Source organism: Marmota monax, unplaced genomic scaffold (assembly GCF_021218885.2).
Source record: "Marmota monax isolate L192 unplaced genomic scaffold, Marmota_monax_Labrador192_F-V1.1 WCK01_AAM20220418_F8-fsc00035, whole genome shotgun sequence".
NCBI lineage: Eukaryota > Metazoa > Chordata > Mammalia > Rodentia > Sciuridae > Marmota > Marmota monax.
In genome coordinates this window covers 9,260,169-9,286,551 of record NW_026691961.1, presented here as the reverse complement: position 1 = coordinate 9,286,551, position 26,383 = coordinate 9,260,169, and the positions used below count along the sequence as shown (strand labels likewise).

At 37.8% G+C, this 26,383-nt stretch overlaps 1 protein-coding gene across 1 annotated transcript in view; it reads right to left on the bottom strand.

Moving 5' to 3' along the window:
• The window catches only part of LOC124093581 (ATP-binding cassette sub-family A member 17-like), a 93,097-nt gene that overhangs the window by 27,370 nt on the left and 39,344 nt on the right, over positions 1–26,383 (bottom strand). Inside the window, 6 exon segments of the mRNA XM_058580032.1 lie at positions 1,158–1,464; positions 3,050–3,212; positions 9,226–9,328; positions 21,751–21,897; positions 25,123–25,333; positions 25,506–25,661. Coding sequence (XP_058436015.1) covers positions 1,158–1,464; positions 3,050–3,212; positions 9,226–9,328; positions 21,751–21,897; positions 25,123–25,333; positions 25,506–25,661 — 1,087 coding nt within the window.

The window sequence follows — 26,383 nt, the reverse complement described above, 5'->3', positions numbered from 1 at the left end:
TACCTTGCCTTGTTGGCACCATCACTGGTACCTGCACATGAGAGGCACCCCCTTTCAAATATCTTAGCATATTTACCATTTGATGTTTTATTATGGAAGCAGCTGTTTTGTTATCTTACTATCATCACCAAGCCCTAAGAATTTCTCCTCCCTGTCCTCCCACCAGAGTTACATCTAATTTTGTTACATTGATAGTCGGTTTTAACATTATTATTAATAAGTGAAAATATTCACAGCTGATCCAAATAGTATATTTCATTTTTAAATATATATATATATATATATATATATATATTAGTTGTAGGTTGACATAATGCCTTTATTTATTTATTTTTAAAGTATTTATTTATTTTCGTTGTAGTTGGACACAATACCTTTATTTATTTATTTATTTATTTATTTATTTATTTATGTGGTACTGGGTATTAAACCCAGGGCTTTGTGCATGTGAGGCAAGCACTCTACCAACTGAGCTATATCCCCAGCCCCATTTATTTATTTATTTACTTATTTTTAGATATTTATTTTTTTAGTTGTAGTTGGACACCATACCTTTATTTTATTCATTTATTTTTATGTGTTGCTAAGGATCGAACCCAAGGTCTCACATGAGAGTCGAGTGCTTTACCGCTGAGCCACAACCCCAGCCACTTTATTTATTTTTTAAACTTCTTTTTATTTATTTTAATATTTTTAGTTGTAGTTGGACACAATACCTTTATTTTATTTATTTATTTTTATGTGGTGCTGAGGATCAAACCCACTGCCTCACCTATGCTAGGGAAGCGCTGCACCGCTGAGCCACAACCCCAGCCCTGTATTTCTTTTTGTACAACTTTTTCCCTGAAATTAATAATGTCCTCTTTTTTTTCTTTATTTCCTTAGTTTTCTTTATATCTATCACCAATTTACCCACAAATTCCCTTGATAGAAGTGTAAGTCTTTCAGCATATTCAAACATAGTGAATAATTCATCAATTTCATTTTGGGGAATGCTTTAATACCATGGTCTCATTTCTAAGAACCCTGCCTTTGCTGTCATTTGGGGTTTGAATGACGTTTTTCTGAGACTTCCAGCTATTCAGTTAAGAATGTTGTCTTCCTACAAAGGACAACTGCCCTGCTTTGTGCCCCATTGCCCTGGGCCTGATAGTTACCTGGGACTTCCAGAGGAATCTATCCCTGAGCCACAAGCATATTTGCAAAATGATCTGAAAGTTGAGGATCCAGTTTGAAATTCTGAGAAACAAAGAATGGAACAATAGTCTGACCATATGTATTTAGAGCCAACTGTAAGGGAACACTTCCCATGCTCCTCATTTTAAAGTTGAAGAATGTGAGGCTTAATATAATGATCACCAGAGGCACCAAGATCTGTACAGGTAACATCACCATCCAGTTGCGCCGAGAATATATGACCCTTTTCAGGAACATGGCGTAGAATTGTTGGCAGAGAAGACTGAACTACAATGAAAAAGAGGGAGGTACTGCATCAACATGGTGACCAAAGCTAGAGGCACTCAGGTGGTCCCTGGCTCATAATCACTTATAGTCTCCTCAGATTATTCTAACTAATTTTTAAACTATGTTCAAAATTCACTTCAAATTAAAATGCTTTATGATTTATGCTTAGTGGCAAAAAGAGAGTGTAAATTAGAAAGGATCTGGAAGTGCAACCCAAGATACTAGAGATATCAAATGTAAATGATACCTTTTTTTTTCACCACAGACTGGTAAAAATTTTAAGTTAAGAAGAATGTAGGGGGCGCTGGGGTTATGGCTCAGAGGTAGAGCACTCACCTGCCCTGCGTGAGGCACTGGGTTCGATCCTCAGCACCACATAAAAATAAAATAACAATATTGTGTCCACCTATAACTAAAAAATAAAAATTAAAAAAAAAGAGAAGAATGTAGGGAAAATGCCACTGTTGGAGGGGTTTTCACTTGGCACAGCTTCTCCAGAAAACAAGTTATCTGGATGAACACAAATACAAATATTAAATTACAAATTTAATTTTAATATTGAAAATTTAAATTAAAAATTTAATATTCACATAATCTTTAACCCAGAAATTCCTCTTCTGGTCATGTATCCTACAAGTAAATATGCAAAACTGGTGCACAAAGATATCCCTGGTGGCAATAATAGACAATGTCGAAGTGTGCAGTTATGTGCACAGAGATCCTAAGAGCTGGAGTCAGGCCTGGGGTGGGAGACCCTTGGCGGTAGTGCTGCATGCATCCATTTAGCTTCTGTGGGGTGCTGCATGGGTGGGTATGTGTGGGAGGGCTTTCAGGCCCAGGTGCCACTGCCTCTTAGCCTGGTGGTCAGGTCTGAGACAGGCATTCCGAATTAATGGCCAAAATACTGACTGATTTCTGAAAGATTTTATCTACCAGACACCACCAGGGGAAACCCTCAGTATGGTGGAGGCTACATTCACTTTCAGCATTTATCAAAAGGCTCTGCTATGACTTATCTGAAGTCACACACAGTAATACTTCATGAGAAGACTTGGGACCATGATGGTCTTATTTTACATTAATACTTACAGACAGCTAAATCAAGACTACTTTGTAAAATGTATGTCAATATTCTTTTTTCAATATTAAGAGAATATTATAGGTTGTCCATGTATTTCATAAGGATATGTTTAAAATTTTTTATATTCCAGATGGTACAATGTATAAATTAATCTGCTTCACAGTGAAGGAGTGAATACATATTCTGGCCGGTAGTGTGTTTCTTTCATTCTCTCTTTTTCCCTGTGAGAGGAATGACCAGGAACCTACTAGAATGTCTTCTGATACTTTCCTTCCATTTGAATGGGTTAATCCCTCTCTAAAACATCACTCTTTTGCTTTCAAAATAAAGCAAAGAGTGTCATACTGCCAAAACCTGGCAGACAGGTCCTTAAAACTTAAAAATTGCACATTTATATACAGAACCTTCAAAAGTTAATGTATACTTCTTGACAAAATGATTGTGTGATTCCACGAATTAAACCAAAATTTGCTTTCTAGTATGCACTTGGAATATGCTGCTTACTCCAGTGTTTAGTGTGATTGGTAGACCAGTCTGTAATGAGAAGATCCTTGAATGAAGATATTTAATTCTTTCAACAGGAACTCTGCTAATCAGGGAATGGGGATGAATAGAGGGTTGCTTCTTGGCTGAAATATCTGTACTGTAGTCTGCCAACATACAAACCCTAAACTAAATCAAAAACAAAAACAAATACAAACTCTCAAAATCACAATATATTTCATTTTGATTGGACTTAAACAATGAAAGTCATATAATATTTGAAAGTCATATAATATTTGAAAAATTAAGAAGTTAAGAATAATGAGCAGAATAGGAGCTATATCTAGATTATATCCTGGGTAGCAAGATTTAAAAAAAAATCTTTAATTGCTTTTGCAGTGCTGGTGATTGAACCCAGAGGTACTTTACCACTAAGCCACATTCCCATCCCTTTATATTTTATTTTATTTTGATTCAGGATCTTACTACATTGCTGAGGCTGACCTGGAATTTGTGCTCCTGAATCAAGCAGCTGGGATTATAGGCAAGTACCACTGGGGTCCAGCTATAAATTCTTATATAAGCACTAAATATTGAGTTAACTAACCAATGGCTTTTCCAAAGAGCTGAGACAACACTAGCATAAACAGCTTTTGTTATTTTCTTTTAAAAGTACCACATGAGTCAGGTGCAGTGGCAGACACCTATAATCCCAGCAACTCAGGAGGCTGAGGCAGAAGGATTGCCCGCCTCATCAATTTAGTGAAGCCCTAAGAAACTTAAAGAGACCCTGTCTCAAAATAAAAGGGCCAGGGATGTAGGTCAGGGGTAAAGTGCCCCCAGTTTCAGTCCCAAGGACAAAATATGTGCACTGAGATCCTAAGAGCTGGGCCATAAAGCCTATAATAAATAAACAAATAAATAGGGCTGAGATTATGGCTCAGTGGCAGAGCACTTGCCTAGCATGTGTGAGGCACTGGGTTTGGTTCTCAGCACCACATAGCAATAAATAAAATAAAGGTTCATTGACAACTAAAATAATAAATAAATAAATAAATAAATAAATAAATAAATAAAAATACTGAATGAAAATTAGAATAAAATGACATATAATTTAATATCTATTTTATGAGAAAAATTGAAAATTATAAAATACAGCACTACTGAGACCATTGATCAGGGGATGGTAAATTATAATTATAGGCCAAATTCAGCCAAGGCCAATTTTTGACTGGCCCTGAGCTCAGAATGGATTTTACATTTTAAAAATGTTACCTGTTAGGTGGGACTGGGGCTGTGGCTCAGTGGTAGAGTGCTTGCTTAGCATGTGTGAGGCACTGGGTTTGATCCTTATCACCACATAAAAGTAAACAAATAAAGGCCTACTATCCACTAACAACTACAAAAAAAATTTTAAAAGGTTACATGTTAGGTGGTTATGTAAGTACTGACATAACACTCTTGATTGTGCCATAAAGCCTATATAGCATAAAATACAATCAAGACCTTTAAGGAAAAGTTACTGACCCCTGCCCTAGGGAAAAAGAAAAGTTTGTCGTTGTTAGCAAAGTGTTCGTGTGCCAAGAAATGTATTTATGATTCTGGCCTTTGAGTTATTATTCTATTTCTGTGAATTTGTCACAGCAAAATACCCAGTAAGTTGTGATTAATTTCCCCTTCAGCACTGTTCTGTAAAAGGTGGTGTACTTGTTATTCATTGCTGTGACACAGGTGATCCCCAAAGTTGGCAGCTAAAACAACAGTAAATATTTATTATTTCACACAGTGTCTGTGGATGAGGAATTTGGAAGTGTATTAGCTGATGATTCTACCTCAAGGTTTCTCATGAGGCTGCAGTCCGGATATGGATGAGGGCTGCAGTTGTCTGAAGGCTTGACTGGGACTGTTAGACCCAATTCCAAAAGCAGGAAGTACAGAGAGGATCCCACAGGATCCCATCACCCCTTCCCCCTATTATTAGCATCTTATGTTAGAATGGTTCATCATCAGAACTGATGATATAGTATTCCAGCAGATTCTCCTTTTCCTCTTTCTTTCCTTTCTTCCTTTTTCAGGGGTACTCTGCCACTGAGCTACATCCTCAGACCTTTTCATTTTATTTTGAGATGAGGTCTCATTAAGTTGTCCAAGCTGGCTTTGAATTTGCAATCCTCCTGCCTTAGCCTCCCAAACTACTGGGATTACAGGTATGCACCACAGTGCTTGGCTTCTCTCTCCTTTCTTTTCTTTCTTCCTTCTCTGGGGGTTGAAAACAGGGGGGCACTTTGACCCTGAGATACATCCCCAGCCCTTTATTTATTTATTTATTTTAATTTTGAGAGATGGTCTTGCTCAATTGCTGAGGCTGACTTTAAGTTTACCATTTTCCTGCCTCAGTGATCCAAAGTTGCTGGGATTACAGCTGTGTGCCACTACCTAAGGCTTTTTAAAAAAATAGAAATGGGGCTGGGGTTGTGGCTCAGCAGCAGAGCACTCACCTCTCATGTGTGAGACCCTGAGTTCGATCCTCAGCAACACATAAAAATAAGTAAACAAAATAAAGATATTGTGCCCATGTATAACTAAAAAAAATTTTCAAAAATAGAAATGTGAATTTTTATTTAAAAATTTACACAGTAATGCAAAAGACTTATCATAGCTATAACCATCTTCAAATAATAAAACAAAGCTTAAGGAACTATCTACTGCTTGACTGTAAGACATGCTACAGTAATCTCAACAGTTATTGGCTTAGGACAAAATAGAACATTCTGTAGAATGTAGAAAATTATATAGTCAACTGACTTTTTGGTGAAGGTATGCAAACAATTTAACACAGAAAGTAGTCTTTTCAACAAATAGTGTGTCCCAACTGGAAATCCATGTGGAAAAAAATGAACTTTGATCCCTTATTAAACCTGCATAAAATAATTGCAAGAAAAATAATAAGCTAACATAAAAGCTAAAATGATTAAGTTCCTAGAAGAAAGTAGGGAAATAGACTTGTGATTTAAGGGTATGCAAATTATTTTTTAGACAGGGCATAAAAAACAATAACAATAAGAACAAAAATTCATAAATTAGGTTTCATAAAAATTTTTAAACTTTTGTCAAGAGAAATGCAAATCAAAACTACTCTAAGATATCATCTCACTCCAGTCAGAATGGCAGCTATTATGAAGACAACAATAGTGTTAGTGAGGATGTGGGGGAAAAGGTACACTCATACATTGCTGGTAGGACTGCAAATTGGTACAGCCAATATGGAAAACAGTATGGAGATTCCTTGGAAATCTGGGAATGGAACCACCATTTGACCCAGCTATCCCTTTCCTCAATCTATACTCAAAGGACTTAAAAACAGCTTACGACAAGGACACAGCCACATCAATGTTTACAACAGCACAATTCACAATAGTTAAATTGTGGAACCAATCTAGATGCCCTTCAGTAGATGAATGAATAAAAAAAAGTGTGGCATATATACACAATGGAATATTACTCAGCAATAAAAGAGAATAAAATCATGGCATTTGCAGGTAAATGGATGGAGCTGGAAAAGATAATTCTAAGTGAAGTTAGCCAATCCCCCCAAAAAAACAAATACCAAATGTTTTCTCTGATATAAGGAGGCTGATTCATAGTGGGGTACGGAGGGGTAGCATGGGAGGAATAGACGAACTCTAGATAGGGCAGAGGGGTGGGAGGGAAAGGGAGGAGGCAAGGGGTTAGCAAGGATGGTGAAATGTGATAGACATCATTATCCAAAGTATATGTATGAAGACACGAATTGGTGTGAACATACTTTATATACAACCAGAGATATGAAATATTGTGCTGTATATGTGTAAATAAGAATTGCAATGCATTCTGCTGTTATTTGTTTTTTAAAAAATCAATTAAATTTTTTTAAAAAAGCATCAATTGGAAGAAAATATAGGCAAGATGTATTTATGACAAAGGACTTGTGTCCAAAACATGCAAAAACTCCAACAATTAAAAAAAACCTGAGCTGTAGACTTAATACCTGTGCACCTTTTGGTATACATTATACTTCAATAGAAATGTAATTCTATTCTCATCAATGACAACAGCAAAAGTAATTTTGGATAAAAACCCTCAGTGGAATTGTTTAACTAAAGATCAGAAACATTTGGAGAGATAATCAATTATCTGAATGACAGATCAGAAAACATTATACAGAATGTAGCTCAGGGAGAGTACCACATAAAAAATGTGAAAAAGGAGTTAAGATTCAGATTTACACAGTTCAGACAGTGAGAAGATCTCATACATCTAACTGGAGCTCCAAAATAAGAAAGGAAGTTTGAGTAGAGGCACTGCATGAACAGATAATGGCTAGACATTCTCAATTCATGGAAGTTCATCAGATAAAGCAGAATAGCTAAAAATCTCAAAAACAAAACAAAACTCCCACAAACATGGATACATTATAGAGAAACTCTAGCAGTGAAAACAAACAGCATCCAAATTACTTTCAAACAACCAATGGATGAACCCAGTGGCTCTTCCCCAGCAACAGCTGACTGTGAAATACTATTTTTTGTGTAGTAAAGGAAAACAATTTTCAACCTGATTAAAATAATCTTCAAAAATTAGGAGGGAATAAAATTATTTCAAAAATATTCTTTCAGTTGGGCACTGTGGCACATGCCTGTAATCCTCCGCTGAGGCAGGAGGATCACAAGTTCAAAACCAGCCTCAGCAACTTATTGAGGCCCTATGCAACTCAGTGGGACCTTGTCTCTAAACAAAATATAAAAAAAAGGGCTTAGGATGTGGCTCATGGTTAAATATCCCTGTGTTTAATCACGGTACCTATGTGCCCGCGCACACACCCACACACACACTTTTTTTTCATCTCAAAATACCCGAGAGCTTGGCACCAGCATAAAACAAAACAAAAATAAAAATGAACAAATGAAAACAACTTATAGAGAACATTGCTGGCAGAAGGAAAGTTCTGAGAAAGCTGATCACCAAAATAATGCAATAATGCATAATTTCCAACTAGTGTGTGGTGAGAGGTGAAAATAGAATGAGGAAAAAACATCCAAAAAAGAGAGAAAAAAAAAACCATATAGGGCTGAGGTTGTGGCTCAATGGTAGAGCACTTGCCTGGCATGCATGAGGAACTGGGTTCAATCCTCAGCACCACATAAATATAAGTAAATAATTTAAAGTTATTGTGTCTATCTATTACCTAAAAAAAATTTTTAAAAAAGCCATATATGATAGGCAGTTCTGGTAGAAAATATAAATAAAATGACAGATATAAATTAGAATATATCATTACTACTCATAAACAGACTACATATTGCCAGTTAAAACATAAATATTGCTAGACTGGATAAAACCATACCCATACTCCTTACCACCCTCTAGCCTGTTGTGGCCCCTTGGGTAGTTTGTATACAAACTTCGTAGAATTGAGCCTGCATCCTTGCTTCAGGATACTGACATTGCTTGATGGGTAAGCCAGCCAATCCCAGAGCTTTCCTGCTTTGGTTTTTTTTGTTTTGTTTTGTTTGTGATGGAGATGGAACCCAGGGCCTAGTGCATTCTAGGCAAGGATTCCACCTCTAAGCCACATCCCCAGCCTGTTGGAAATTCTTTTTAAAAGAAGTATTGAGGGCTGGGGTTGTGGCTCAGTGATGGAACACTTGCCTAGCATGTGTGAGGAACTGGGTTCAAGTCTTAGCACCACATATAAATAAATAAATAAAGGTTCATCAATAACTAAACATATATGAAAAAAATTTATAAAAAGAAGTATTAAATTTTCCTAAATGTTTAAACCAGCTGAGTAGGAGCTGGTTTAAATAATTATCTATTATTTGTAGGCAAAAGCATCCCAACCAATATAACGCTTTTTTCTGTTTTCATTCATTAGAAATTTCTGTTAAAATTAAGTTTGTTAGGTAGTAGTATACTTGCCTAGCATGTGTGAGGTCCTAAGTTTATTAAATGAATGAATGAATAAATAAGTAAATTTTGTTGAATAATATTATACTTAACATCATCTCCATTATCCAATATCCTCATTATCGGAAGCACTGGTCAGAGACTGGACAATCATTCAGTGAGGCCAATTCGTGAAGAGATTTAAGCACTAGGAAATTTTTATATAGATGATATTTAGGGTCCTTGGAGTATACATTTGAATTCCTGCTTACCTAATGAACACTTCCTCCATGGTAGTGACAGAAGCCCCAAAGCTGGTGATTCCCAGCTCTGTCTGCTTCATTTCCAGGTCAGTAAATAGAGATTCAAACCTGGAAGGAAAGAATAACTTTATTACTAAAGATGAAAATGAATCTTCCACCATCCTTAGTTCTCTACAAGGGAAAGGCCCCAGTTTTGGAGTCAAGATTTCTGTTTAAGGCCTAGCCTGTCATGCTCTAGCTTCATAACTTGGGCTTGAACAAAAGTAATGGCATTGATTTCAGAAGGTTCCTGTAGGGATAAACCTAAAACAACTGAGCACATTATATAGATGCGAACCAATCTCACTTTCAAATAGGAAGAAATACTATTTCTGGAGTGCTTACTTCATGCTGGGGGACATTCTTGGACCTTTTACATGTATTAATTAACTCTATGAATCCTTTCAACAGCTCTCTAAAGACAGTGTTGAGAGTTTAAGAAACTTCTCTGAGGTCACATAGCCAGAAGCAACAAAGCTAAGACTTAACACTCAGGCCTTCTACAGAGACATGCTTTCAATTGTTATGCTGAACAGTCTGTTAAATCCTTAACAGTATGTTAATTTTGCACCCTTCCTCATTCATGCCTTCCATTTTTTAAAAAAAATATATTTTTAAGTTGTACATGGGCACAATAACTTTATTTATTTATCTTTATGTGGTGCTGAGGATCGAACCCAGTGGCTTGCACGTGCTAGGCAAGCACTCTACCACTGAGCCACAACCCCAGCCCATACTTTCCATTTTTAAAATTTGAATGATTTGTGGATTTTTGTGTGATATTAAGACACCTATCATAAACTTCTACAATTGAAAGTCTCTGTTCTCCAACACCCAATAGTAAATCTGCCTTTAAGAAACCACACTCACATGCCATGTGCCCCTGCAGGCAGATGGTGATTAAGGTTTTAATTGGGCGTGGTTTGAGTCCTGACTCTGCCACTTATTGTGACTTTGGGCTAGTCATTTCATCGTTCCAAACATTTCCTCATTTGTATAAACAGGTATTACTTAATTCACAGAGTTGTAAAGACTGAGGTAAGTGTGGGCTGGGATTGTAGCTTAGTGGTAGAGCACTTGTCTATGTGTGAGGCAGTGGGTTAAATTCTCAGCATTGCATGTGAATAAATGAAATAAAGGTTCATCCACAGCTACAAAAATATTTTTAAAAAGACTGAGATAAGTGTAAAAACACTTAGTAAAGTAGACAATATGTATTAAATAGTTAGCAAATACTATATGCTGGCTGGGCGTGGTGGCACTCAATTGTATTCCTCAGCAGGGTGGCTGAGGCAAATTCAAAGCCAGCCTCAGCAACTTAGTGAGACCCTGTCTCAAGATAAAAAACAAAAAGAGTTCAATCCCTGGTACTTTAAAAAAAAAAAACACCCTATATGTCATATATCATCAATATGTTCTACATCGTCTTTATTCAGTTTTCAGGTACTGAAATTATACTCATGTAATTGCTACTGTCTTGCCAACAGTGTTATTGTGTCCTTTTTAAAAAATGGAGGCACAATTTACGTATAGTAAAGTGTCTTGTTTTCATGTGTGTGGGATAGTTGGAAAAGCCTTGATAATTTATGGTTTCAATCCAATTGAGACTTATGGCATCTGGGTAAGTGGCACATGCCTGTAATCCACCACCAACTCAGGAGACTGAGGCAGGAGGATAGCAATTTCAAGGCTGGCCTCAGCAGCTTCACAAGATGCTGTCTCAAAATAAAAATTTCTGGGATGTAAAGCTCAGTGGTAGAGTACCCCTGGATTCAATCCCCAGTACTGAAAACACACACACACACACACACACACACACACTCACACACAAAGACAGAATATTTCCATTACTCCAGAAAATGACCTCATGTCTGATGAGTCCCTCTCCTGCTTTCAAGAGATTTCTATTATCATAGGTTAGTTTGTTTTTGTTCTTAATGTAAAAGGAACCATACAGTCTTTTTTGTATCCAGCTTCATCCTTGCAACATGTTTTTGAGAATGAACCATGCTGTTGCATGCATGAATCCTTTGCTTTTGTTAATTGTGGAACAGTATTCAATAGAAGAAATTTATCTATTTCTCTGTTGATTGACATTTGGACTGTTTCCATGTCAGAATTCTTATGATTAAAGCAGCTATAAACATTCTTCTCAATGTTCTATTTCTGGATATACACTTTCATTTATTTTGGATAATGTAACAGATAAAAGATTGATGCAAATTATTCACTCCTTCTATTAAGAAGTAGAGCTTAATTCTATGCTCTTATCTAAGCAACCCTTAGTGACTTGTTTAAGATGCAATAGTGTCAATTTAGTGTCTTTCTCTGAGCAGTCTAATCTGCCAAGTGAGATGTCTTCCCACCATGAAGCCATCCATCATGGTGGAGAAGACATATGAGATGTTTTAGTGTCTTCAAGAAATCCCTCTCAAGGCACTAGATATAAGAATGAAGCCATCTTGGAGCCTCTGGATAAGCTCATCACAACTCATGTTTTGTTTGGCATCTGTGTTCATGAGAATATAAAATCTGTAATATTCTGTTGTCATAACTCTTCCTGGTTTTGATATTAGGGATGTGCTGTTCTTGAAATAAGTTGGGAAGTGCTCTCTTTTCTGTTTTCCAAAGGATTGGGATTATTTTCTTTAATGTTTGATAGCATCCAGATTTTCTTTCTGTAAATATTTTTATTTTATTTAATTTTTATTTGTATTTGCAGAGCTGGGATTAAAACTCAGGGTTTCACACATGCTAAGCAAGCACTCTACCATTCAGGTACATTACTAGCTCTCAGAATATTTCTTATTGCAAATTTAATATTATGAATGGATGTATGAGTATTCGGATTTTCTACTTCATTTTGTGTTAGTTTTGATAAAAATATTTACTAAGTAATCAGCCCATTTTATTTGTTTATTCATGATGTTTTCTTCCTAATTTTTTTTCAGTTGTAGATGGACACAATACCTTTATTTTATTTATTTATTTTTATGTGGTGCTGAGGATCAAACCCAGTATCTCACATGTACTAGGCAAGTGCTCTACCATTGAGCCACAACCCCAGACCTCATGATGTTTTCTTATCCTTTTATAATTCTAGGCTCTGCAATTACAGTAGTTCTTTCATTCCTGATGTTGGTCAATTTTATTTTTATTTAATGGTTTATCAATTTTCTGGGGATTTGTCAATTTTGTTAATCTTTTAAAATAAACAACTTTCGGCTTTTTAGATTTTTTTCCCTCTTCACTGTTTTCTCTCCTTGTAGTTATCACTTCTTCTCTTCTGGGTTCAATTTTCTCTTCTTTTCTACTTCTTCAATTGGAAACTTAGACAATTGTTTCCCCCCACCCCTTTTATTTTCTTTTTGGCAGTACTAGGGATTAAACCCAGGGGTGCTTTACTGTAGAGCTACATCCCAGACGTTTTTATTTTTTATTTTGAGACAGGGTCTCACTGAATTGCCCAGGCTGGCCTTCAACTTGCTTCAGCCTACAGAGTCACTGGAATTGTAGATGTGTGACATTGTGTTCAGCTAAGCCTTTCCTCTTTTTCTCTTTTTTTTGTAGGGCAGATTTCTTCTTTTCTTTTTTTTTTTAAGAGAGAGTGAGAAAGGGAGAGAGAGAGAGAATATTAATATTTATTTTTTAGTTATCAGTGGACACAACATCTTTGTTTGTATGTGGTGCTGAGGATCAAATCCGGGCCGCACGCGTGTCAGGCGAGCGCGCTACCGCTTGAGCCATATCCCCAGCCCAGATTTCTTCTTTTCTAATGGAAGTTTATAAAAGCTACAAATTTCCCTGTAAGCACTGCTTTAGCAGCATCTGAAAATTTTTAATGTTATACTTTTATTATCATTCAGTTAAAAATATTTTTCAGTCTCTTCAGCCCATGAGTTATACAAAAGTATGCTGTTTAACTTCATTTGTAAATTTTAAAAGCATCTTATTGTAATCAATTTTTTCTTTTCCTTTTTTTTTTTTGTACTGGGGATTGAACTCGGGGCACTCCACTGAGCTACATTCCTAGCCCTTTTTATTTTTTATTTTTTTGATACTGGGTCTCACTAAATTGCTTAGGGCCTTGCTAAATTGCTGAGGCTGGCTTTGAACTTGCAATTCTCCTGCCTCAGTCTCCCAAGTCACTGGGATTACAGGCATGTGCCACTGTACCTGGCTTTTAATTAATTTCTAATTTTCTCTTATTGTATTCAGTGATATATAGAGAGAGAGACAGATAGATAGATAGATAGATAGGTTGAATGATACACTGCTCTTCCCAGAGGAGACTACAGAGATTTTTAAAACTATAATCCACACCAGATATGATGGTTTACGCCTTTAATCCCAGCAATTCAGGAGGCTAAGGCAGGAAGATCACAAGTTCAAGGCCAGCATCAGCAATTTAGTGAGACTCTGTCTCAAAAAATGAACAAACAACCAAAACAAATAAATAATAACCTGGCTGGGGATGTGTCTCAGTGGTGCAGTGTCCTGGGATTTATCTTAATAATAATAATAATAATAATAATAATAAAATAAAAACTATAATCCAACAGTATACATAGCTTCTTACCACAATTACCCTATAAACATCGAAACTCTTCTTTTCCCCCAAATGACCCTAATCTCACATGAAAACAGTTATGATGGGAGAACCAGAAACCTAGTTTTGTGGTCAAAAGTAAGATCTAAGGAAAATGAGCAGTCCAGTGGTGAGCTGGAAAGTGGTTAGCTAGTGAGGCCACTGCCCTAAACTGCACTGTCTTGCTCTTCCTGCTCTTTCTCTTTGTCCCTCTTGTAGCGCATCTGGATAGTTTTCGATAGGTTCAAATGATCCATCTGAGTCTTACCTCTGTGGACCTCACCACAGTGCTGATCTTCTTTTTTCCAACACTAGTTCTTTTTTTTTTAAAAAATTATTTATTTTTTAGTTGTAGTTGGACACAATACCTTTGTTCCATTCATTTATTTTTATGTGGTGCTGAGGATTGAACCCAGGGCCTTACGTGTGCTAGGTGAGTGTTCTACCACTGAGCCACAATCCCAGCCCCCAACACTAATTCTTAAAAGACACTTGTCTGAGTGCTCAAAAGCCCTCCATAGCACCTTCCTTTGAAATGAGTTTAGTGTGACTATCATACTTCTTCAGGGTGATGAACACATTGCCCAACAACAGGCACTTCTGAAAGATGCAGATCAGTTCTACTAGGAACTACTTGCTCTCATGCTTTGCTCCATCAGCATAAGCCCCAGTATTCTGAAATTTATTTGGTCTTATTTCGTACTCTAGTACACGGTGCCTTATGGTAAATATTCCATAGGCACTGGAGAGAATGGGACTTCTGCTGCTGTGATATGTAGTTTCTGTTGATAGCATGTAAATCAAGTGTGATGATGGTGTCATTCAAATATTTTATATCCTTAATGATTATTTTTTCATTTACTATTAATAACTAAGGGAAGGATATTACAATTTCCAACTTGGTTGTGAATATTTTGACTTCATTTGGTTTTGTCCGTGTTAACCTCATGTATTTTGAAGCTGTTATGAGACATATTCATGCACAGGATTGTTACATCTTCCTGGCATATGAATCTTCTCATCAATATGTATTGCCTCTCTCTCTTGTGGCACAGCTAGTCTGTGAAGATGGCCTAACAATTCCTCCCCTCCCTGATTGTGCACACCATTCTTTGAATAAAGAAGTGGTGTTTAGGGCTAGGAGGTAGCTGTGTGGTAAGCAGCTTGCCTCATGGAGCCAACAGGCTCAATCCCCAGCACTAGGAAATTCAATTCCCAGCCCCAGAAAAAAATCAGTGCTTATTTTCCTTTCCCTTTGATTTATACACACACTCTCGTATGTGCAATTTATTTATGTGACAGAAGGAATGTTTTGGCCTTTCTTTTTTTTAATATTCTTTTTAGTTGTAGATGGACACAATAACTTTATTTTACTTATTTATTTATTTTTTGGTATTAGGGATTGAACTCAGGAGCACCCAACTACTAAATCATGTCCCCAGCCCTATTTGGTATTTTATTTAGAGACAGGGTCTCACCGAGATGCTTAGTGCCTCGCTAAATTGCTGAGGCTGGCTTTGAACTCGTGATACTCCTGCCTCTGGCTTCTGAACCACTGGGATTACCTGGTGTGCCACTGTACCCAGCCAATAACTTTATTTTTATTTATTCATTTTTTTATGTGGTGTTGAGGATTGAACCCAGTGCCTCACATGTGCTAGGTCAGAGCCATCTTAAGGAGGTCTTGCTGTAGCTTGCTGCAAGCCTGTGAGATTATAGCAAACATTGTCATACTATCCTAGCAAGTGCCTACTGAACCACCTAGGGTGTACCTAGTAGAAAGTGAGTGAAACAGGCACAGAGAAGATTGAACCTGGGGGAATTCAAGTTAGAAATATGGAGGGGAATGCAACTTGCTTACCCTTTGATTTTGGTGGCTCATATGATCAGCTGAAGAGAGTTGGGAAAATGAACAGGCAATGGGAATACACCAGGGACTAAGCCTGGAAGCAGAGTATGTGAGACCTATGGAGGGTTGGCTCCCCTGTTCCTCTCCTTAGAATTCTTGGGAGGCTCCCAAGATCCAGGCTCAGCAGAGACTGGCATCTGCTTGACCCTACAGGTGTGTTGATTTGATTTCTCTGGAACAGACACCATCCAATAAAGTTCTTAAGTCCTGATTAGACCTAAGCCTCAGCTGTTGGAGCTACCCCATCTTATAACTTTGCAATATTCCTATCCTGGGAGTGCACTGATCTGGCTGTCTGGACAAAACTCCAATAGACAGTACTTTCCATTCCATCCTACTTTATACTGGTGAGAAGGGAAGCTGAGAGCTATTTCAACCAGCTTCAGTTTTAGGCCACTCCAGATGGCAGTGCAACGAACAACACACACAAAAAGGAAGGATTTAACAACCCTCAGCCCTTGCACAAGTGTCCCCCCCACATAGCCCAGGAAGAAGAGGAAAGGACAATCAGGCATAGGTAGTGATCATCCATCCTTGTCAACAGTTTTGACCCCCTCAGTGGAGACATTTTTCATTTCATTCCCCCCACCTTTTTTTTTTTTTTTTGGTGAGTGCATTTTTTATGGTAGCTAATTTTCCTCATCTTGTATTTTGAGGGTTAGGGTTTTTTTGTGGGTTTTTTTTTTTTTTGTATGGGTGTGTGTTTCTATTTTTCTTCTTTCTTTTCCTATAAACAAATTATCTTGTTCTCTCTTTCTCCCTTTACTTTGCTTTCTATATTTTTCTCCTACTTTAAAGCCATCACTTGTTATATCTCTTCTGCATTCTCTCATATTTTGAACTTTTTTTTTTTTTTGTGATGCTGGAGATTGAACCCAGGGCCTTGTGCATGCTAGGCAAGCACTCTACCAACTGAGCTATATCCCCAACCCCATATTTTGAACTTTCTAAACTTTCTTCTACCTTCTTATCACATTTTTTTCTCTTAATCAATTGTATTTTTACCATCTTTTAGAACTATTTGGCTTATATAACTCCTACCCCCACCATTCATATTGTTGCAGTTATTATAATGTAGATGTCATAGTCAAAACCTTCTGTTTACTTTAATGTCAGATCTAGATCACAGCAATTTATTGTAGCTATTCTCATATCTGACAAAGCAAACTTCGAGCCAAAGTTAATCAGAAGAAAAAAGAAAGTCACTTCATACAGTTAAAGGGAACAGTCCAACAATAATACATAATGATAGTAAATATTTATGCCCCAAATGTTGGTGTACCTAATTACATAAAACATATACTACTCAAATTAAAGACTCAGATAGACCCCAGTACAATAATGCTGGGTAATTTCAATACACCTCTCACAGATAGATAGGTTATCCAAACCTAAACTCAGTAAAGACTCTTTACACCTAAAAAAAATTATAAATCAAATGGATTTAACAGGCATCTATAAACTATTTAATCCAACAATATACAAATATGGTTTCTTAGACGTCCATGCAACTTTCTTCAAAATAGACCATATTTTAGACCACAAAGCAACTCTTAGCAAATACAAAAAAATTTGATATAATTAATTGTATCTTATCTGATCATAATGGAATTAATTTAAAATCAACAGCAAAAACCCTACAGGAACCATATAAACACACGGAGATTGAACAACAATACACTTCTGAATAATAAATTGGTGCTAGAAGAAATCAGGAGAGAAATTTAAAAATTCTTAGACTCAAACAAGAATAGTGATACGACATACCAGAACTTCTGAGACACTATGAAGATGGGCCTTAGAGAAAAGTTTATATCTATGAGTGCCTACATAAGAAGATGATAAAGAACCCAGATAAACAACCTAATGATGCATCTCAATGCCCTTGAAAAACAAGAGCACACCAATTTCAAAACTGGTAGAAGGAAATAATTAAGATCAAAGCCCAAAATAAATGAAATTAAGAAAAAAATACAAAGGATCAGTGAAATGCAGAATTGGTTATTTGAAAAGATAAACATGATTTATAAGCCCTTAGTCAAACTAAACAAAAGAAAAAAGAGCCAAATTAACAAAATTAGTAATCAGAAAGAAGAAATCACCTCAGATATCACAGAAATATGGAAGATCATTAAAGATTATTTTGAATAAACTTAAACTCCAATAAATTGGATAACCTAAAAGAAATAGATCCATGTCTAAACACATATGACCTGCCAAAATTGAATAAAGAGGATCAATAACCAGCAACGAGATAGAAGCAGTAATAAAAAAAACCTTCCAACAAAGAAAGCCCAGGACCACATGGATTCTCAGCTGAATTCTACCAGATCTTTAAAGAACTAATGCCAATGCTCCTCAAATTATTCCATGAAATAGAAATTTATTCTATGAAGCCAGCATCACCCTCATACCAAAACCAGATGAGGACATTTCAAGAAAGAAAACTACAGACCAATATCTCTGTTGAAATTGGATTAAAAGAGCCTTAATAAAATATTAGCAAATCATATTTAACAACATATTAAGTAGATTGTACATTATGACCAAGTTGGTTTTATCCTAGGGATGCAAGGATGATTTAACATACACAAATCAATAAATGTAATTCACTGGAGAAACAGATTCAAGGACAGAAATCACAGTCATCTCAACAGATGCAGAGAAGGCCTTTCACAAAATTCAGCACCCATTCTTAATAAAAACACTGTAGAAACTAGGGATGAGGGAATTTACCTCAACATCATAAAGGCTATATGAAAATCCAAAGGCAACTTCATAGTAAGTTGGGGAAAAACTGATAGCATTTCCTTTAAAATCTTGAATAAGACACAAATGTCCACTCCCACCACTCCTATTCAATATAGTACTAGAAATTCTAGACAGAGCAATTAGGCAAGAGAAGGAAATAAAAGGACTCAAAACAGGAAGAGAAGAAGTCGAATTATTACAGTTTGCAGATGATATGATCCTATATATAGAAGATCCAAAAAGCTCTACCAGAAGACTGTTGTGGCTAATAAATTCAGCAAAGTAGCAGGCTATAAAATCAACACAAAAAATAATTACATTTCCTATACATGAATAATACATCTTCTGAGAAAGAAATCAGGGAAACACTTGCATTCACAATGGTCTTAAAAAATACCAATAAATATATGAAAAAATGTTTAACATCATTAGCAATCAGGGAAATGCAAATCAAAACTAAACTGACCTTTATTTTATCTATCTATCTATCTATCTATTTATTTGCAGTGCTGAGAATTGAACCCAGTGCCTTACAATGCTAGGCAGATCCTGCATTATATGTAAAACTGTATGCATATATTTTTTTAAAAAACTACACTGAGATTTCATCTCACACCAATCAGAACGGCAGTCATCAAAATTACAAACAATAATTAATGGTAGAGAGGTTGTAGAGAAAAAGGAACACTTCTACACTTTTGATAGGATTGTAAATTAGTACAACCACTATGAAAATCAGTATGGAGTTTCCTCAAAAGTATAGGAATGGAGCCTGATATGGTGACACATACCCGTAATCCCAGTGGCTGGAGAGACTGAGGCAGGAGGACCACAGGTTCAAAGCCAGCCTCAGGTACTTACCAAGGCTATAAGCAACCTAGTAAGACCCTGTCTCAAGATTTTAAAATTTTCTTTTTCTTTTTTTTTAAAATATTTTTTATTTGTTTATTTTTATGTGGTGTCAGGGATAGAACCCAGTGCTTCAGGCATGCTAGGCAAGTGCTCTACCACTGAGCCACAACCCCAGCCCTTAAAATTTTCTTTTGAAAAGGGTTGGGGATGTGGCTCAGTGGTTATGTGCCCTTGAGTTCAATCCCTGGTGTCAAACAAAACAAAAGACTAGAAATGGAATCACCATAAAAACTAGGCCACAATATTCCTCAGTATTTATCCTAAAGAATTAATATCTGCACACTATACATGCATACTGTGTTCATAGTGGCGCAGTCCATGGATAAAAAAAAATGTGGTATATATACACAATAGAGTTTTATTTGGCCATAAAGAAATATAAAATTGGGCTGGGGTTGTGGCTCAGCGGTAGAGCACTCGCCTAGCATGCGTGAGGCCTGGGTTCGATCCTCAGCACCACATAAAAATAAATAAATAAAATAAAGGTATTGTGTCTAACCAAAAAAAATATTAAAAAATAAATAAATATGAAATTATGTTATCTTCAGGAAAATGGATGGAACTAGTAACCATCATTTTAAGTGAAATAAGTCAGACTCGGAAGGTTAAGGGTCATATGTTTCTCTCATACATAAAACCTAGAGAGGAAATTGGAAAAGAAAGGCGAGGGCATCTGATGAAAAATCAAAGGGAGATAAGTGGAATAAAGGGAAGGAACCAGAGGGAGGGAGGAGGAAAGGGAAATACTAGGGGATGACATTGGCCAAATTATATTGTTGTATTGTATGCCTAAATGAATATGTAACAACAAATCTCATTGTTATGTACAACTACAATGCACCCTTAAAAATTGGATTAATGGAGCTGAGGATATAGCTCAGTTGGTAGAATGCTTGCCTCGCATGCACAAGGCCCTGAGTTCAATCCCCAGTACCAAAAATTTTTAAAAAAATTAAAATAAAAAACTGGATTAAAAGAATTTAAATATATATAAAACTGGGCATGGTGGCACACGCCTGTAATCCCAGCAGTTCAGGAGGCTAAGGCAGGAGGGTTTTGAGTTCATAGTTAGCCTCAGCAACTTACCAAGGTCCTAAGCAATTTAGCGAGACCCTGTCTCTAAATAAAATATAAAAAAGGGAGGGGATGTGACTCAGTGGTTAATTGCCCCTTTGGCTGCCTACATCAGTCCTTTTGTAAAATATTTTTTTTAGTTGTAGATGGACACAACACCTTTATGTTATTTATGTATTTTTATGTGGTGCTGAGGATTGAACTCAGTGCCTCACATGTGCTAGGAAAGCACTCTACTGATGAGCCACAACCCAGCCTTTTTTTTTTTTTTTTTTTTTTTAAGGAAAGAAAGTATTATTCAGGAGGTAGAGTCAACAGCAATAGAGCACTTGCCTCGCACATGTGCTTGATCACACTGGGTTCTACCTTTAACACCACATAAAAATAAATAAAATAAATAAAGATACTGTGTCTATCTTTGAAAAAAAAAATTTTTAAAACAAAATCCTTTCTAGGAAACAGAACTGTGTTCCAAACAAACAGAAACTGGTGATACATGTCCACCTAGAATTACAAATTGCTACAGACTCATAATTGTTATGTACCTCTTATTTTTCCTGTATATATTTTTTTAGTTATTGATAGACCTAAATTTATTTATTTATATGTGGTGCTGGCTGAGAACTGAACCCAGTGCTTCACACATGCCAGGCAAGTGTGCTGCCACTAAGCCACAGCCACAGCCCCTTTCCTGTTTCTTAGTGGTAGTATCTCTTATGGTTATCCTACCTCTGTCTCATCATTGCATGTTAATGCACTGAGTGTATATGGATCAGTTGACTTCTGTGTTAGTTCAAGGTCTTCAAATTAAGAATCATATGCCCTGGGCTCAGTGGAAGCACACCTGTAATCCCAGCAGTTTGGGAGGCTGAGGCAGGAGGATTGCAAATTCCAAGCCAGCCATAGTAACTTAGCCAGGTACTATGCAACTTAGCAAGACCCAATATTAAAAAAAAATTAATGGCTGGGAATGTGGCTCCATGGTTAAGTGATCCTGGGTTCAGTTTCTAGTACAAAAAAAAAAAAAAAAAGAATCATACCCAAGGAGTTGAATCCAAGTACCACACTTAAGGAGTCTCATCTGTACCCTGTACCTAGACACGATGCAGACAATGACATCCTGAGTCTTGAGTGGATTCAGTATCAGAATGTAGTTTTTGAGAGGGGGAGAAGTCTTAGGAAGGATGTGTGTGTTTTGCATGTAGGCATGTGGGAAGGACATAGATTTCTGTGGCTATGGGTAGCTTCTTAGTGCATACCTGTGAATGCTCTTTAGGAAGTATAAATATTAATTCTTCTCCAACGCTGGACTCCATAACTGCATTTGGTATGTGATGATAAATAAGATGAGAAATCTTCTCTGTGTCACAGTAAGGATTTCTCAGTAAAGTCATATAGTATCCTGCACCTGAAACACCACGTAAAAGACCATGAAACCATTTTACTCTTTATACTTCTCTTCTTGGGCCACACTTAGTTTTCTGTGGCTCAGAATGGGACAGCTCCAGGGGGAAAGCGATGCTAGAGAGCCTTGTGGGGTTAAGTTTAAACAATGAGGAACTGGTTGGCTTCAGAAGTTCTGTAATGCTATTCTGGAATTTTCCCTTCTGCTCCAGAAGAGGGAGGTGATATATTGCAATGCCAGGCAATATGAAGGACAACTGCATTAAGGGCAACACTCCCTTTAAGTGATAACTAACTGGGGGAAATAAACACTTGGAAGGCAGAGGCCTTGAATGTTAAGATGATTACCAAAGATACCTGCATCAAAATTACATCCTGGTTTTGAGGATACATACTTCACAGCATTTGAAACATTCTTTCAGAAATCAGTGACACTTTTTACTGTCATGCTGGACATGTATTCATTTAACAAACATTTCTTGAGACCAAACACCAGGTAATCTTCTAGGTACTAAGGATATAACAGTAAAAAATCCTTAATCTCATGGGGCTTTCACTAAAGGATTAGGAGGCAGATAATAAACAAGTTAAATAAGTAAAATTTATAGAGTACTAGTGACAAGTGCTAAGGAAAAAATAAAGAGGAGAGGGGAAAGGGGGTATCAGGATGTGATTTTAAACAGGATAATGAAGGAAAGCCACATTGAGACAGTGACATTGGTATAAGGATGACAAGGTGGTGGCCTGAGGAGGACAGTCACTCAGTCTGGAGAACCAAGTTAGCAAGGAGTGTGGGTGGAGGAGAAGAGCAAAGGAGAGTATTAGGAAACAAGGACAGAGGTGACAGAACTAAACCAGGAAGATCCTATTCACTACTTTCAGGACTTTGGCTTTTTCTTTTTCCTTTGGTGGTACTAGGGATTGAGCCCAAGACTGCCCTACCACTAAGGTACACCGCATCCTTTTTTATTTTTTATTTTAAGACAGGGTCTTCCCTGTGTTGCCCAAGCTGTCCTTGGATTTGTGATCTTTCTGCCCAGCCTCCCAAGTAGCTAGAATTACAGGTTTGTAACACTGTGCCTGGCTCAAAACTTTGGCTTTTATTCTGAGTGGGACATGAAATCACTGGAGGTTCTGAGTATGCTCTGTCAAGTGTTCACATTTTTTTTTTTTTTTTTGGTACCAGGGATTGAACCCAGAAGCACTTAACCACTGAGCCACATCCCCATACCCTTTTTATATTTTAGAGACAGGGTGTTGCTGAGTTGCTTAGGGCCTCACTGAGTTGAGGAGGCTCACTTTGAACTCACAATTCTCCTGCCCCAGCCTCCCAAGCCGCTGAGATTAAAGGTGTGCACAACTGCCACTGGCAAGTGCTCACTTTTTGACAAGTGGGTTCAGAACAGAGTGAGGAAGTGCAACAGCAGTGGCTGGAAGATGGGTTAGGAAGCAATCCCAATAATAGAAGTGGGAGAAGATGGTGACCTGGATCAGGGTGCTAAGAGGTAGGGAGAAGTGGACAGAACCCAGATATATTCTGAAGGTAAGACCAAGAGGATTTGCAGATGCATCATAGATGGGCTGTGAGAAAACCAGAGGTCAGGTTTTCACCAAGCACCTTGAAGAGTGGAGTTGCCTTTTCTGAGAAGATGAAGGCTGCAAGAGGAACAGGTTTGGTGGGAGAAAGCAGGATCTCAGGTTTGCTAGACTTTGCACAGTCTGAGAGGTCCATCAATACTTGCTATGGTATGAATATGGTCTATCCCTACCAAAACTCATGTGGAAGCTTGGTATCCCAATACACAGTGTATTAGGAAATGGGGCCTAGCAAGAGGTTTGTGGGTCATGAGGGTAGAGCCCTCAGTTGAATTAGTATCTTTCTTCTGGGAATGAGTTCTCACTCTCAAGGGAGTGGATTAGTTACGGAGACAGTAGATTGTTATACATCAGGTTCAGCTTCCTCCTCTTTCTCTTGCTTCTATTCCACAGCACCCACTTGCCATTCTGCTTTCTGCCACAAGCTAAATCAGCATAAGACCCTCACCAGATGTTCCTGCCCAATCTTGGACTTCCCAGCTTCCAGAACCATAACCCTCTTTCCTTATAAATTATCCAGTCTCAGGTATTCTGTTATAGCAACAGAAAATGGACTAGGACAATGTATAAGTGGAGTTGCAGGCTTGGCAATTAGATATATAGACCTGAAATTCAGGAGAGGTTGAAGCTAGAGACATATATCTTAAGAGACAGAAGGTGTTTAATGCCAAGAGATTGAATGAGACATTAAAATTGGTAAGTAGAGAAAGAAAAGAGATGGAGATGATTAGAGCTAGGAATGATGCAAATGAGCAACCAGAGACATGTAAGGAGCCAAGTGAGCATGGGGTCAATAGAAGGATGTCTGAAGTGGGCCACTGGTAAGGATTACAATCAGTTGTGGAAGTTAACAGCTATTTTTTTTTTTTTTGTACCAGGGATTGAACTCAGGGAAACTCAGCCACTGAGCCACTTCAAAGCCCTATTTTGTATTTTATCTAGAGACAGTCTTACTGAGTTGTTTAGTGCCTTGCTTTTGCTGAGGCAGGCTTTGAACTCACGATCCTCCTGCCTTAGCCTCCCAAGCAGCTGGGATTACAGCTGTTAGCCACTGTGCCTGGCTAACAGCTCACTCTTGTGTAGTGCTTTCTCACACACTTTTCCTCTTTGAGGAACATGATATTTTAATCTCCTTTTTATAGATTAGAAAACCAAGGCTAAGAAAGAATAAACTAACTTGGCCAGATGGATAAAGAGGCAATCAAATAGCAAACTGAAACATAAATGTAGGTCCTCTGTCTCCAAGTCTTAGTAATTTTTTTTTTAGAGAGAGAGAGAGAGAGAGAGAGAATTTTTTTTAATATTTATTTTTTAGTTTTCTTTAGATACAACATCTTTATTTTATTTTTATGTGGTGCTGAGGATCGAACCCAGCGCCCGCACACGCCAGGCAAGCGCGCTACCACTTAAGCCATATCCCCAGCCCCTCAGAAAATTTTTTAACATTATTCCCTCCTCATCTTCAGAAGCACTCCATGGGGGCAACAGAACAGAAATCTAGAGGAGGCCTCTCTCTGCTGGTCTCAGGGCCCCTCCCAAAGGCTAACAGTGGGTAGTGCCTCTTGGCACAGCAGACAGTGGTGCTGACCTCTATCCTGGGATTGAGACTGGGCTACCCCCACCCACTGCTCACCATATTTCTGCTTGAGGAACAGTGATGACCCACAGCACTGCAGCTCCCCCTTGGCCATGATGGCAATGCGGTCCCCCAGTAGGTCAGCCTCGTCCATGAAGTGGGTGGTCAGGAGGATGGTACGGTCACTCTTCTGCTGCTGAAGAAGGTCCCAGATGGCCCTCCTGGAGATGGCGTCCATGCCTGAGGTGGGTTCGTCCAGCATCAGCACCTGGGGGCACAGGCACAACCTGATGACAATGGGAGACCTGTGTGGTGGGACTCCACAGCTGGAGTCCAGGGATTTGCAGAGCTGGTTCAAGTTCCAGAGCCTGAGGCCTCTGGGCCTGCTGCCCTGTGTCTGTCCACTGTGTTGGTGGAAGCTGTGCCCTAGTGTCCCGTACCTTGGAGCCTACTATGAGGGCGATGCCGATGGACAGCTTGCATTTCATGCCCCCACTCAGGAACTTGGACCGTGAGTTGCGCTTGTCCTCCAGATTGAGGATGTGCAGCATCTGCTTGACTTCTTCAGGGCACTTCTGCTGAGACAGGCCTTTCAACTGAAATGGCAGGAGACAAGAGATGAGACTGGTGATACAAAAGGCACCCAACTCTGCCCAACCAACATTTCGTATGTATATATGTAAAATATACACATGGAAAATATACAAGAAGCTTACTACTTTTGGGGAAAGGGATAGACAAAAAAAGACTTCTGCATTATATTATTTACTGTGTAAATAAATGACTTAATAAAAATAAACACAGCAGTATGTTAAAAGGATAATGCATTATGACCAAGTAGGATTTATCTCAGGAGTACTAGGGTTGTTCAACACATGAAAAATCAATGTGTTTTATAATAAAGAATTTGTCTGGCTTTTGTCTTTGGTTCCTGGAAGGAAGCTCCTAAATCCTCAGAGCTTCCCAAGTGATAGCAGTGTCTTTGTTACTTGTGGTGAGCCCCTCAGGTCACGCCAGAGTTTATGCTAGGGAGGTGACTCAGGATAGGGGCTGGTCATACCAGAAAGACCAGCCATTTGGTTAGAGGCTCTGAGACACATGATATCAGCCTGACCTCCCCACCTCAGGGGAGTAGAGGGAGACTAGAGATTGAGTTCAATCACATGATCAATGATACAATCATTCATGCCTATATAATAAAGCCCCAATAAAAACTCTGGACACTCAGAGATCCTGGACAATAGTTTTAAAAAGTACAGTTAATGAAAAAAAAATTAGATAAACTGGAGATATCAAAACATAAAACTTTTGTGCATCA